The sequence below is a fragment of the Chlorella variabilis genome, assembly GCF_000147415.1.
Source record: "Chlorella variabilis unplaced genomic scaffold CHLNCscaffold_4, whole genome shotgun sequence".
NCBI lineage: Eukaryota > Viridiplantae > Chlorophyta > Trebouxiophyceae > Chlorellales > Chlorellaceae > Chlorella > Chlorella variabilis.
The window spans coordinates 2049689-2063695 of NW_005435084.1; the positions used below are offsets into that span (position 1 = coordinate 2049689).

Genomic DNA, 14007 nt, shown 5'->3' on the forward strand with positions numbered 1-14007 from the left:
CGTGCGGCTCCGCCATGCTGTGGGCTTCCCCACAGGCTGCAGGCCGGTTGCTGCATGCATGCCGATATTCAAAACGCTGGTTGGCTCAAGATGTGAGAATTTCAACAAAACTACGTGTTCGTGTGCGTGCCGAGCAGTCCCACCGCTCATCTCATTCGATGCAATGTGTGACGAGAGTCGAATGGAGCAATCCAGACACGGCCTGCAAGCCATGCAACGCATGGAACGTGGCGAGCAAAAGTCCTTTCTCCTCCGTTAGCGCCTGATCGGCAGCGGGTTACCCATTCTCCATTGCGTGCCAGGGTCCCTTGCTGAAAACTGTGTTAGGCTTGCCGTCCCGACTAGCGATCGGCCATGGCGCACCTGAAAGTGGACTGGGGCGCACCCGGCACTTTTTTTGTGGCCTTCAACCAGGACGCCAGGTGCGCCTGATGGGCCGCAAAGGCGTTGGGGTGACCGAGAGGTTTACCTGCCGGGAGCGGCGGCGCTCACCCACCGTCCGTCCTGCCGCTCTGTCCCTTCCGCTCTCTCTGCGCAGCTGCGTGTCGATTGCTGACTTCCGCGGCATCCGCATATGGAACCTGAACTCCCATGTGATGTGCCTGGACCTGCCGCTGGGCGCCATTAGGTGCGCCGCAAGAAGCGTGCAGACGCGCCTCCATGTATTGCGCGCCTGGCTTGGCACAGCTTATTAATCCCAAGCAACTCCTATGCGTGTGCTACCTACCTGCAGCATCGCGCGCATGCTCTTCTGCACCAGCCTGCTGGCGTTCGTGGGCGCGGGGGAGCAGCCGCACCTGACGCCGCGCAAGCTGAGCCTGCTCAACACCCACTCCAACGCCATCATCCAAAACCTCTCCTTCCCCTCCACCGTGCTGGGGGTGCAGCTGAACCGCAAGCGGTGAGTGGGGCAGCAGGGCAGGCCTCCTGGCTGTGCGCGTGTGAGTGCCCACCACCTGCGCTTGCCTCACATCACTTCCTCCTGCTGCTACTGCCACGCAGACTATTGGCAGTTCTCGAGCGGCGCGCCTTTGTGTATGACCTGGAGAGCCTGCAGGTGCTGCCCCAGGCCTTGTGTATGCACCGGGTGCAGCCATCTGGCATGCCACCCCACCCAGGACCGAACTTATAGCCCCTCCCTGATTGCTTCTGCACATCCACCCGCTGCGCTGCCTGCCCTGGCCCGCCCCGCTTGCCAACTCCTGCCACGCCATGCCTGCAGGTGCTCGGCACGCTGGACACGCCGTCCAACCCGCGCGGCCTGGCGGCTCTCACCGTCTGCTCCGACCCCGCCTGCCTGCTGGCGCTGCCGGCGGAGGGCGGCGCGGTGCGGGTGTACGATGCGGCCAGGAGCGGCGGCGGCGGCGGCGTGGATGTGCTGTGCGAGCTGGAGGCGCATAGGTCGCCCGTGAGCGTGATGGCGTGGGATGAGGAGGGGGTGCTGCTGGCCACAGCCTCCAAGAAAGGCACCGTGGTGCGGGTGCACGGGGTGAGCGCAGGCGGCCCCACCCACGCAGCCGCCCGACCGTCCTTGATGCTTGCTGCGCGGCCGCAAGCTGTTGTTCTGGGGCTGCGCCAGGAGGGACCTAACGAGGGCTGCCACCCAGCCATGGCCCGCCGACTGCCCCTAGCCCGTCAGCCTGCTTGCTGCCCCTCCACGCTGGGCTGTGCGCAGGTGCGGCGCAGCAGCGAGGACAAGGCGCTGGAGTTCCGGCGAGGCAGCACCGCAGCCAACATCACCTGCCTCGCATTCTCACCTTCCGCCGTCCAGCCACGCCTGCTGTGCGCCGCGTCCGACCACGGCACCATCCACATCTTCAAGCTGCACCCTCACGGCAGGTGCACACCGCCTGGCAGCATGCGCCTGCAGCACACCATCGCAGGCTGTGCTGTGTGTCAGCACGTGGTCAGGGTGGGCCAGCCGGCGACACACTAGCGCCCAGATGCGGCCCTACGCCGGTACACACAACGTGTCACCCATCGTTGCTGCCTGCCTTCTGCGCCACGGCTGCAGGCACCCGGCTGCCAAGGCGGCGCAGTCGCTGCTGTCGGCTGTGATGCCTGGCGTGATGGAGCCGCAGCGCCCGCTGGCCACGGTCAGGCTGCCAGCCAAGGGGCAGGGCGCCATCTGCGCGGTGGTGCAGGAGGTGGTGGGGCAGGACGGCGGCGACGATGCCAGCCCCGGGCTGGGCGTCGCCGGCGGCGCTGTTGCGGAGACGCGGCTGGCGGTGGCCACAGGGGAGGGCTACCTGTACTCCTTCCGCCTGGAGCTGCCGGAGCCAGAGGGGCCCGAGCACGGCGGCACGCTCAGGCACTCGCTGGAGGGCGAGTGGAACCTGAGGCCCTCCAGATGACGGGCAGGCAGTGCCTGGTGCCCAACAGCCAGCACTGTAATCTGCACGTGGATGTGCAGAATGCAAAATACAAGGAGCACCCTGAAAGCTGTGCCCCAACACGTGCTCTTGTCCCGCTGCCCGCCGTGCTGGCGGCGCCACCTGGCCATCCTGTGACCTCTCCATGCAGCCCCATCGCGGCTGATCGGTAATCGCCAACAGTGCGGGTCGTTCCCTAGCCTTTACAGGGTCGCAGGCGGGCACCCCAGCACTGGGACCGGGCTGCAACCCGCGGGGCACGGTTTTGCGGCCATGTCTCGCGTGCTGCACGCCGTGGGCAAGGCGTTGAGGGAGACGGGCCTGGCGCTGGACCGTGCAGGCGCTACCTTGCAGGGCTCATTCGCTTTCAGGGAGGAACGTGAGTCTAGTGGCGCAACCCTGCCTTGTTTCAGCTGCTGCCAGATCTCCCACTGACCGCCAGGCCGCCTGCCTTCGTGCAGTGAGCCGGCACCGCTCGCTGGCTCCGCTCGGCGGCAAGAGCCCCAGCCTGGGGCTTGACGTGTTTGTGGCGCCCAGCGCAGCAGTCATCGGCGATGTGAAGCTGGGGGACAATGCCTCCGTGTTCTACGGCAGCGTCATCAGGGGTGAGGCGGCGGCAGGCGGTGGGGGCCGCGCAGCCGCTGTTCACACGAGCCAGCTATCGCTTGCCTTGCAGGGCGTGCAGTTGCATGTCCACCCACTCCTCCAGGAACACATGTCCACTGCCTGCAGCCGACAGCGGCAGCATCTCCATTGGCGACAAGAGCAACGTGCAGGACGGGTGCGTCATCCGCACTGCCAGCGCCTTCCTGTCGGGCCACTCGGCAGACACCACGATTGGCCGCATGGTGACGATAGGGCACCAGGCCAGCTTGCACGGCTGCACCGTGGGTGACCGCGCGCTGATTGGCATGAACTCCACGCTGCTGGAGGGCTGCTCGGTGCGGCCTGCTGGGGGGCTGCTGGGGGAGTTGCCGGGCGGCGGGGTGTTGCAGGCGGCGGGGGGGGGGATGGAGTAGACGCCTGGCAGCTCACCATGCAGCAGCCGGACAGTTGTGCAACCGCCACGAGTGGCAGCACCCGCTGGTTGCTTGTTGCAGGGTGCTGTGGGGTCCCATTCGTTCTTCTCATCGCACTGTCTGCCTCTCTGCTCCTGGCCTGTGATGCAGGTGGAGGACGGAGCCATGGTGGCGGCCGGAGCTGTGGTGGCACCAGGCACCGTCGTCAAGGCTGGGGAGATCTGGGGAGGTGGGCAGGGGCCGGGCTGAACAGCTGCTTACCTGCCGGCAACCCCAGCATGCCGTTGCGGCCTGCTGCTCAGCCGCTGCAATTGCTTGCTCACGGCCCCCCTGCCTGGCCCTGGCCTGGCCTCAATCCCGTGCTGGCAGGCAACCCGGCGGTGTTCCTGCGCAAGCTGAAGCCCGAGGAGGGCAAGTTCCTGCCAGAGTCTGCCAACCACTATGCCAGGCTGGCGGCGGAGCACGCGGCGGAAACCACCAAGAGCCTTGAGCAGATTGCGGCAGACAAGGGGCTCGTGGCGTGAGCCTTCACTCTTGTGTTCCTCAGCCAGGCCCCCCGCCATGACCGCAGCGGGCGGCTGAGCCGTCCTCCTGCGCCTGTCTTTCACTTACAGCTCGGTTTCCCTTTTGCTAATACTGCAAGGCTGTGGCCAGTACTGTAACAACACGTAATGCAAGCATTTATTTATGCACAAACTGAGCATACGATACCGCGGCAGGCGCCACGTGGGCAGGTGCAGTCAGCCCCATTGCTGCCAGCTCCATGGACGCACCACCGCTATCTTTTCAGTGTTTCCCCTCCTTGGCCGTGATCTGTGGACATGAGGGCGCTTGCTGCGCTCGCAGACGCGAGCAAAGAATTCAGGGCTCAAGCTCTCAGCGAAGCAAGGGAGATGGTGAGCTGCGGCCATCGCTACAGGCACTTTCAAGCTCTCTCCTCCTTCCCCCCCGTGCAGAGCGCCTGCCTCACTGAACCTGCCCAACCTGTTTTGTGTCTGAGCACTTGCAGGGCCGGCAGGCCAGCAACATTGCCAAGCAGCGAGTGGGCCCCGCGCTGCAGCGAAGACGGGGCGTAGGGAAGGGGCGCGACGACCAGGTGCGCCGGTCGGCAGTTGTCGGTGTTGCCGGGGCGCTGGCTGGCAGCAGGAGGGTAGTGGGTGCAGACCTGCTCCTGCAGCTGATGCCACGACTTGCTGCGGTGTGTGGTCCCAGGAGGAACACGATGGCGATGCAACGGATGCATCGAGCATGTCCCGGGGGTGGGGCAGCGGCATCCTTTCGCTGGGCATTCGAAACGGCGGCAGCGTCGGCGCTGAATCAGAGTGAGTTGCAGGCTGCTGCTGCTCCCAAGCCAATGGCAGTTGCTATGCAGCCTGTGCTAGTAGCTGGAAATGGGGCGCTCGCCAACTGCAGCAACACCGCCGCTATGCGCCGTGGCAGGGAGGAGTCTGAGGGCGCTGAGGAGGGTGCCGAGGAGCTGCTGGCTCAGCTGAAGCAGCTGGCAGCGGAGCCAGGCGGCAGCAGCCCGGCAGGCGAGCGAGAAGAAGCTGCCACCACGGCAGCGCCAGAGGCAGCAGCAGATGGCGCAGCGGGAGACGGGGGAGAAGCGGGTGGCGCAGAGGCAGCAGCAAAAGAGGGAGACGCGGGGCCTGGCGGCAGCACAGATGCGCTGCCCGGCAGCACCACCGCCACCAGCGCAGCGACAGCAGCAGCAGGTGCTGTCGTGGCGGCACGGGAGCAGCAGCGGCTGCTGGCAGCCCTGGAGGGCCGCCTGCGGCGCATGCAGGCAGAAGCGGAGGGCCGCGAGCGGCAGCTGCACCGCCTGGTGGCAGAGCGGGACGAGTTGCGAGGTGCGGTACGTGAGGCGCAGGCAGCCAGGCAGGAGGCGGCAGCAGGCCTCAAGGCGGCGCAGGCGAGCAGCAAGGAGGCGGAGGCGGCCAAGCGCAAGCTGCAGAAGCAGCTGGATGCCAGCATCAAGGCACGGGAGGAGGGCAAGGCGGCGGCAGACAGGGCGGCGGCGGCGGAGCGGGCGGCGGCGCAGCAGGCGGCGCAGCTGTCGGCTGAGCTGGCGGAGGCGCGCGCAGCGCTGGGGCGCAGGCAGGAGGATGCGCGGGCGCTGGGGGCCGCAGAGCGCGAGGCGCTGCAGCTCAAAATAGAGGCGATGCAGGTGGGCTTGCTGGCGTGATTGTGGTTGCTTGTGGTGGGGCAGAGCGGGGACGAAGCGGGGGCGCCTTGCGCTGTGCGGCCACGCGTGCCTTGCCCAGGCACCCACCCTGCTCTGCTCGCTTGCCTGCAACTGCCTGCAGGCAGAGGTGGAGGCAGCAAGGGAGCGGGAAGCGGCGGCGGAGGGGCGTGCGGCGGCGGCGGCGGAGGGCAAAGAGGCTGCTGAGCGGGCGCGGCAGGAGGCGGAGCGGGAGCGGCGGCAGGCCGAGCTGGCCGCATCCACGGCGGCGTCGGTGGCAGAGGCGGAGCGCCAGCAGCGGGCAGAGGCGCAGGGGCTCAGGTGCGTGTGCGTGCGTGCGTGCGCTGCGGGGCGCCCCGCGCTGTGGCCTGCCGCGGCATGACGCTGCCGCTGCTGCAGCCCAGCTCGTCGCCCGCTGCCTGTGTCGGGCTGCCGGTGCAAGACCGCCCCCTCGGGGCTGTTCCCTTACTTGCTGTTCCTGCACGGCCTCTGCTGCCTGCCCGCCCTGCAGCGAGGCTCTGAAGGCGGAGGGCGAGGCGCGAGCCAAGCGCTTCCAGGCGGCGGTGCAGGCGGCGGTGGGCAAGATCCAGGCTGAGCTGGAGGCGGAGCGAGACGCGCTGCAGGCCAGGTGTGAGGGAGGGGGGCTGCTGGCTGGTCTGCCGGGCCGGGGTGAGGCTGCCACATGACTCGGCGGCTGGCGCCACCCCACGCACCTGGTGCCTGCGCTTGTGCGTTGCCTGTGCCTGTGGCTGGCCTGAGTGGCCTGCCGGCTGCTGGCTGCCGCAGGCTGGATGATGCGGAGCAGGCCGCCGGCGCGTTTCGCCAGCAGCTGGTGGAGGCGCAGGGGCGGGTGGAGGCGAGGGAGGGAGAGCTGCGCAGGTGTGCCGCCGAGGCGCAGGGCTCGGCGCTGGTGGCGGCAGAGGCGCAGCAGCAGGTAGAGGCGCTGGCCCGCAGGCTGGATGCCGCCGCCACGCAGGCAGCGGCGCTCAGGCAGGCGGCGGCGGAAGCTGCGGCGGCGGCAGAGGCGGCGGCGGCCGGCCGAGGGCAGGCCGAGGCGGCGGCAGCGGCGGCAGCCGAGGCGCTGCAGCAGGCGCAGGCGGCGCACGGCGAGCGCGAAGTGGCGCTGGAGGCGCGGCTGGCGGCGGCGGAGCGGCAGGCCGAGGTGGCGGCGGCCAGCCTGCAGGCCGTGCAGGTCGGCGAGCGGCTGGCGGCGGCAGACGCGCGGCAGGCGGCGCAGGCGGCGATGAGCGAGGCCGCCGACGCGCGTGGCAGGGCGGAGCGGCTGGAGCGCGAGCTGGAGGCTCTGCGGTCGGCCGGCCAGTCCCAGGCCCCGCGGGGCGCCGCCGCCGCCGCCGCCAGCCGCTCCGCCCGCTTCGGCGCGCCCGGCACCAGCGATGTGCTCACCTCGCTCGGCATTGGCTCCAGGCAGCAGCAGCAGCAGCAGCAGCAGCAGGCTGGGGACGCAGAGGCGGGCGGCGGCAGCGGCGGCCTGGATCTGGAGATGCTGCGGCGCCTGCCGCTGAGCACCAGCGCCTCGGCGCGCAGGCTGGGAGGGAAGCGGGGGGTCGCGGGCGGCGGCGGCGGCGCTGGCGTGGTGTCGCTGCGCACCTGGCTGCTGGTGGGTTACGGAGCGGTCCTGCACCTTGCCCTGATGCTGAGCATGAACCAGCACACGCACTGCCACCACACCGCAGCCGCCGACTCGCTGCCGGGGCATTGAGTGCCCGCCGCATGCGCACCACCTTCATTCACTCTTACAGCATTTTGCAAGTATCCCGGCTGTGAGCGCACGGCTTGCCAGCATCAGGGCAATGTGGTTTGGAAGGGAGGGAATGGCACCTGGATTGCACCGTCAAGCATGCAAAGGCATGGTGTGGCTGTTACTCTCATCTCAGCCCCACCCTGCCTCAGTCCTCGTCTTCCCTGCACCCAGCAAGCGAGGAAGCCCTCAAAACACACAGCTGCTGCCGGCGGCTGCCCCAAAGGGGAGCTGAGCGCCAGCCCACAAGCGCAGCCAATGCCCAGGCGGCTGCTCCCTGCCGCACCCCATCCTCACGTGTCAGAGATGATGAGCGGAAACTCCTCATCCTCATCCTCGCCGCCACTCAGCTCCAGAGCCTGCGCCTGCTGCCCCTCCCCACCCTGCTGCTGCTGCTGCGGCACCTCCTGCTCCTGTGGCAGCAGCGCAGGGTAGCCAGGCTGCTGCACCTGCCCGGCAGCGCCCACACCAGCATCTGTGCGGGCTCCCGCTGCCGCCGCCGCCTGGTGGCCACCTCCATCCGCCAGCGCAAGCTGCTGCACAGCTGCCGCCACCGCGGCTTCCGCCTCTGCTGCCGCTGCCGCCGCCAGGCTGCGCATTTCCAAGGACGGTGGGGGTGGCGCCCTGCTGCGGCTCTCTGGCATGCCCACCGGCAGGATGGGCAATTCTCCGCCGTCGCCATCAAGCCCACAAGCCTGCTGCAAGTCCGACGACTGCCCCAGCGGCAAATCCCCTGGCTGCCCCTGCTGCTCCGGCGGCTGCTGGTGTCCCTGCGGCTCTTCCTGCGCTTGCTGCAGCTCCTCCTGCGGCTGCTCCGGCGCTCGCTGCTCCTCCTCCTGCTGCGGCTGCTCCTGCCGCGGCTTCTTGCCGTGGTGCGGAGAGTCTGGCGCAGGTGCGCGCTCAGGCTGCGCCCCGCCACCTCCAGCGCCGCCGCCATCCGCCTCCCCCTCCGCCTCCTCGCTGTCGCTGTCGCTGTCTTCCATCACCACCTGCTGCTTGCGCTTGTTGTGGCGCTGGGTGCCTGCGGGGAGTACCGCGGCGCCACCGCCGTCGCTGTCGCCGTCTTCCATCTCCTCCCGCTCCAGCTCTGCTGCCTTGCGCAGCTTCTTGTGCGGCCGCACCGCCTGCTCCCCCTGCTGCTGCTGCTGCTCCTGCTGCTGCTGCCGGCGCTCCCGAGCTGCTTGCGCCGCCTCCGCCGCCTCCTCCTGCTCCTTCTGCTCCTTGCGCCAGGCCAACACCTGCTTCTGCTGGGCCTTGGGGAAGGGGAAGCTGTACCGCAGGCCGTGCGCCTCCAGAATCTGGCAGCACAGAGAGTGGCGAGGAGGGCAGAGGGTGCCACATGGTGAGGGAGGGGCAGGCGGTGGCAGGAGCGGCGCCGCCAGGCACGGTGCTGCGGGCTGGACAGCGCAGGCAGCAGCTGCCCACCCACCTCCCGCAGCTCCTGCAGGCAGCTCAGCTCCTGCATCATGTCGGGCCGCGTCTTGGAGGGATTCTCCCAGCGCTTCCTGCACACGCACACACACACGCACACACACACACACGCACACACACACACACGCACACACACACACACCGGCCGCCAGTTAGCGCCCCATCAGCCGAGCATGCCTGACCCAACCCCCATCACCACTACACTCCGCCCCACACCTCGCCGCTGTCACCTCACGCCCCACCTGTCATACGGGTAGTCCACATTGTCCCACAGGTGCTTCATCTTGACTGCCCGCTTGAACGCCTTCCTGTCCATCTCCCTCAGCGTTCTGCGGCGGCGAAGAGGCAGCGGCGTGAGGCAAACACGCGGACTGCTGGCTGCCCACATGCGGCCGGGGGTGGCGTCACGCTGAATGCACGCAGCACAGGTGCAGCGCGTGCAGTCCCTTTGAGAAGGACAAGGGGGGGGGCCTGCCCTACATGAGGAGCCCCTTGATCTCCCGCTGGTAGTTCTTGGCGGCATCGTCGGAGTCGTTGGCGTCCCCATCATACAGGCTGCAGCCGCACCGGGGAGCAGCGGCTCAACCATGGAATCAAAGCGGGGCAGCAAGCCACCCCAGCCTCTGCCTGTCCCCTCCCAGCAGCGGCGCGCGAGCCAGGGCTGCGGGCAGAGTGCAAGGCAAGGCTGCGGGCAGCAGCAAGGGGCCAGGGGTGCTTCTCACATGTGGGGGTCCTGCTCCTCGCTGGCATCCACCATGCCCCCATGCTCCCCCGCCTCCTCCTCCCCCTCATTCTCCTCCTCCTCCTCAACAACATGGTCGTCCTCGTCTGCGGCAGCAGCGTGGGGGCCCACAAGGAGTGGCAGCCACACACAGCATGAGGCAACCGAGGTTGCAAGTTGCGTGTGAGGTATCAGGCATGAGCCAGGCGCCGGACACAGCCCGCACCTGGCTGCCCCCCTCACCTTCCCCCACATCGTCCTCCCACAGCGGCAGCATATCCTCTGCAGCGCCGCCAGTGTACAGCCGATCGGTGTGGCGGGCGCCACCGCCGCCGCCACCCTGGCGCCGCCGCCGCGGCTGCCCTGCTGCCCTGGCTGCCGCCCGGCTGCCGCCCGGCTGTCCCCCTCTCGCTGCTGCTGGCGCCGCTCCGCGTACTGCTGCTGGCACGCTGCCGCTACGCTGCCGGGCAGGCCTGCCATAGACTGGCCCATCAGACGCAGCCGCCACACCAGGGCTCGCTTCCCGAAAGGTGGCCAAAGGGCCGGGCCCGCCAGCAGGCAGCGGGCGCCTTGGCGCGACGCCCGGCGCCCGCGGCGGCTGCTGCCTCTGCTGCGCCGGGCCCAGCCCAGCCGGGCGCTGCTCCACAAAGTTGGTCATCCGCTGCTGGTGCTGGTGCCGCGGTGGAGGGTGCGGGTGCTGCGGGCGGCCCTGCTGCGCCCGCTGGTGCGCCTCCCCAGGCTGCTCCCCAGGCTGGAAGAAGCTAGGCAGCTCGATGGTTGGCAGCGGCTCCTCTTGCGGCTGAGCACACTTCTCGGGAGTGGGCGGCTGCAGCGGCTGGTGCTGGCTGGGCGGCCGCTCTGCCGCCACCTCGCTGCCACTGCAGGCAGGACGTGGGGGGCAGACGGTAAGCTGACGAGCCGCCACTCACTGATCATTGTCATATGCCTCACCGCAGCCGAGTCAGGCAGACACCAAGGCACAGGCTGCTGCAAGCATCACAGTGCAATCGTCTGCAGCAAGATGCAGCGGCGCAGCCCCATGGCCGCTCACCCTTCAGTCAGCGTCAGTCGCAGCGCGCCATCCGCCCCATGCGTCACATACCCGTACCGCCCCTGGCGCTGCTGCGCCTGCTGCCAGGCCAGCTGCAGGGGCGGACAAGCCTCTGGCGCCAGCCCCAGCACCTCCACAACCCGCAGCTGTGGCGCACCCTCCAGCAGCCTCGCTACGCAGTCAGCTGCACGACAGGGAGGGAGGGAGGGAGGAGGGGTGCAATCAGGAGGCCAGGGAACAGGCTAAGCTTTGTAAGGGGCTATGGGCAGGAGCAGGGGGGGTCGGCTTGGCCACCTCTGTAGGTTGCAGTGTGCTCCAAGGTGCCCGTGCATACATGGCCCTGTACACTGCTTGCCTGCCTGCCCGCTGAAGTGCTGCTGGTCCGCTGGGGGCCCCAGCTTGAGGCATTCCAGGGTGGTGCGGCAGCCGCCGTGCGCGTGGGCCCAGGCATTGGGCTCGCCCACATCGGGCGGCAGCGGGTAGGTGGCCAGCTTGTGCAGCAGGTAGGCGAGGGAGGCGTCGCTGAATCCTGCGGGGCGGGACAGGTCATGCACGCACAATGTGGAGATCAGCTGCCGGCTGCAAAGGAGGCGCGGACAGCCTTCCTGCCCAGCACCAGGCCTGGGCTGGCGCGGCAGCTGCATAGCGCACAGAGCACCACTGTGCCCGCCCAGCCCCACCTGTGTGCCGCAAGTCCAGCAGCCGCAGCGGCGCCGCCTGGAACAGCCGCGTCTCCAGCCAGTACAGGTGCTCCGGCCCCAGAAACCCTGCCCCTGCCGATGTCACGCCCGCCCCAGGCGCCCCTGGCTCTGCTGCACCACCTGCCACGCCATGGCTCCCCGCTTGCGGCTGCTGCTGCTGCTGCTCCTGCTGCTCCTGCTGCTGCTGCATGCGGCCCAGCAGCGGGTTGCCAGCCAGCACCAGCCGCTGCAAGCGCTCAATTGCCTTGAGCGCCCTCCAGTCCCGCAGCAGCTGCAGGGCATCTGTGGCAGGCCAGGCAGGATGGCGGCAGCAAGCAGCATGCAGCAGCGTAAAGTGGAGGCATTGGCAGGCAGCAGGTGAATCAGCCATGGCTGCAGGGAGACTTGAGTGCGACCCTGCCGCAACAGGCCCCACCCTGACCACCACCGCCCGTGCATGCCCGCACCTGCTGCCAGGTGGCACCCCTCCAGCACCAGGCTCTCCAGCATGTGGCACTGCTTCAGCCGGTGAGGGGCCAGCAGCAGCAGCTCCCGCAGCTGCTCGATGGCCAGGGCGTGGCCAGACAGGTCAAGGTGCACAGTGCGCAGGTAAGTGTCAGGCGGCAGGCCTGCGCTGTCCTCCGCATCCCCAGGGCACATCGTCACCAAGGCCAGCAGCGCCTGGATGTGTGGGGGCTGGGCGTCTGGTGGCAGCTTCAGCACGGCGCCGCCTGCGGTGAGATGTTGTGTGGGCGGGGAGCATGCGGTGACGGCGTGGCGTGGCGCTGCCGGGAGGTCTGGGTGACCCAGCTGAAGAGGAAGGCAGCAGTGACGGCGGCAGGCGCAAGGCATCACGTCGCAATCACACATCCAGGCCCCTGCAAAGTGCACGCAGGCTGCGCTCGGGTGCCGCACCTTTCCCGGGTCGCCGGCCAGGCGTCAGCTCTGTAAATGCCTCGGCGGAAAGGGAATTCAGGCTGCGCACCAGATCTGGGTGCGGTGCTGCGCCCAGGCAGGTGCACAGGCTGGCAAACGCCTGCGCAGCTGGCTGCAACGGCGGTGCGGCTGCTGCTGGTGCACCGCCGGGCGCCGCCTCGTCGCCAGGCGGGAGGCCGAGCCCCGCGGGCGCCGCCTGTCCCTGATCCACGTCTTGATCGTGTCCTGGAGCAGTCTCCCGCTGCGTGGGGCTCCCCATTGCGGCAGCCAGGGCGGCAAGGGGCCCACCGCCCTCTTGGCTGTCTCCCACCAGCTCCGTCGCCCTCGGCACATCCATTCTGTCGCACACTCCGCCCAGTTCGGATTGCCTAAATCTGAGCGTCTGCTTATTTCAACTTTGGTGCCACGTCAGCGGCGGTTCTGTGCGGTGGGATTGGCAGTGGGGATCTGCAGATCGGCAGCAGGTGGCACCTAGCAACCCGTCCTCGTGGTGCTTGGATATGTGGGTTTCTCGTCAATCGCTGCAGTTGGGGCCCTGAGCCCAGAAGAAAATTGAGAAGGTCAGCCTGCCCGGGAGGCGGCGCAGCAAGCGGCTGAAGAGTGAACTGGGTGGTGCTTGCTCGTTCTGCACGACCCTCACATCAAATAGTAGCGCATTGTCATGTTACATTCAGCTTGTTCATCTCCGTGTAGCCTTGGTGAGCGGGTGGGCGGGCGGGAGTCTGTGCCGGCCACCCTCCTCCGCTCGGTACACTGCTAGGCGAGCAGCCTATCCCTCCCTTGTCGCTCCGCGCCGTAGCTTTGCCCGTTCTGCTGGCACCTAGCGCAACCTGGCGTGCGTGCTTCGCCAGCTGCGCCCGGCTGCCCACAAGTCCCGAAGGCCCGACACTCCAGGCAGCTCTCGATCACCTCGTTTGACGTTTATGGACGGTGTGCAGCGCGCTTCAGGTGCGACAGCCCGCGGCCCACGGAAGCGATCAAACACGCAAACAGCCATGCTCCCGCCGCTCACCATACCCGACTGGCGGCCGCCCGACTACCCGCCTCCCGACGAGCCGGGCGTGCTGGGGGAGTGGAGCGATGACGAGACGCCGCGCTCACCCCCGCGGCCCCCGGGCAGCCTCCCCTCCTCGCCCAGCGCCCGCAAAACCAAGAGCAGGGCTGCCAAAGCCTACTTCCGGACCAACAGCCTCAGGGACGCCAAGGTGGGTAACCCTGCCGTCGCCGCCAGCTACCCTCTAACAACCGCCCACCCGCCGACTCAGCGGGCAGTCACAGAGGCCGCTGGCACCCCTGCCAGGCCTGATCCCACTGCTTTCCGGACACTGGCTCACAGTGCTGCCACCACAGCCGCCGGGGTACCGCCGCTGCCAGCTGCCGCATCGTGCTCCTGCACCCTGCTTGCGCCGCAACTTGTGCCGTCTAACACGCCTGCTGCGCCGCCCGCCCGCAGGTGCTGCTTGTGAGCGAAATGCACCGCACCGAGTCGGCCATGGACCCCAGCCTGTTCCAGTACCACCAGCACTTCGACACACCCTGGCAGCTGGTGGGCAAGACACATCTGAGCGAGGTGTTCCGCGTGCGCCACCGCGGCAGCGGCGACGTGTTTGCGGTCAAGCGCTCGCGCCGCCGCTTCCGCTCCAAGCTGCAGCGGGAGCGGTGCCTGCGCGAGATACGCGCCGTGGCGGCGCTGCCCTCACACCCCAACATTGTGGTGAGTCATGCCGCCCCTTTGCTGGTACGGCCTTTGGGCTGACTGGGACTTCGCCTGGGAAAGCACATGCTGCCACTCGCCTCCGCGTGACACTAACCAGCCGCCACATGCATCCCTGCACCCCCCGCAGAACCAGTACCGT

The 14007-nt window shown here is 68.6% G+C and overlaps 3 protein-coding genes across 3 annotated transcripts; all 3 read left to right on the plus strand.

The window, feature by feature from the left end:
- Positions 1-303: 303 nt before the first annotated feature.
- On the plus strand, positions 304-2354 carry CHLNCDRAFT_57142 (hypothetical protein; the record flags this gene model as incomplete). Its single annotated transcript, XM_005850128.1, has 7 exons — positions 304-422; positions 539-628; positions 734-901; positions 1003-1057; positions 1223-1489; positions 1676-1839; positions 2015-2354. Exons 1-7 carry the CDS (start codon positions 355-357, stop codon positions 2352-2354), a joined length of 1152 nt encoding a protein of 383 aa, XP_005850190.1. The 5' UTR covers positions 304-354.
- A 291-nt stretch (positions 2355-2645) lies between these two features.
- CHLNCDRAFT_20587 (hypothetical protein) lies at positions 2646-3915 on the plus strand (the record flags this gene model as incomplete). The annotated part of the gene is made up of 5 exons (XM_005850129.1): positions 2646-2751; positions 2834-2977; positions 3105-3313; positions 3542-3620; positions 3761-3915. The coding sequence occupies 5 exons, from the start codon at positions 2646-2648 to the stop codon at positions 3913-3915; spliced, it is 693 nt and encodes a 230-aa protein (XP_005850191.1).
- A 902-nt stretch (positions 3916-4817) lies between these two features.
- CHLNCDRAFT_142400 (hypothetical protein) lies at positions 4818-7293 on the plus strand (the record flags this gene model as incomplete). The annotated part of the gene is made up of 4 exons (XM_005850130.1): positions 4818-5558; positions 5698-5894; positions 6085-6201; positions 6360-7293. The coding sequence occupies 4 exons, from the start codon at positions 4818-4820 to the stop codon at positions 7291-7293; spliced, it is 1989 nt and encodes a 662-aa protein (XP_005850192.1).
- Positions 7294-14007: the final 6714 nt, after the last annotated feature.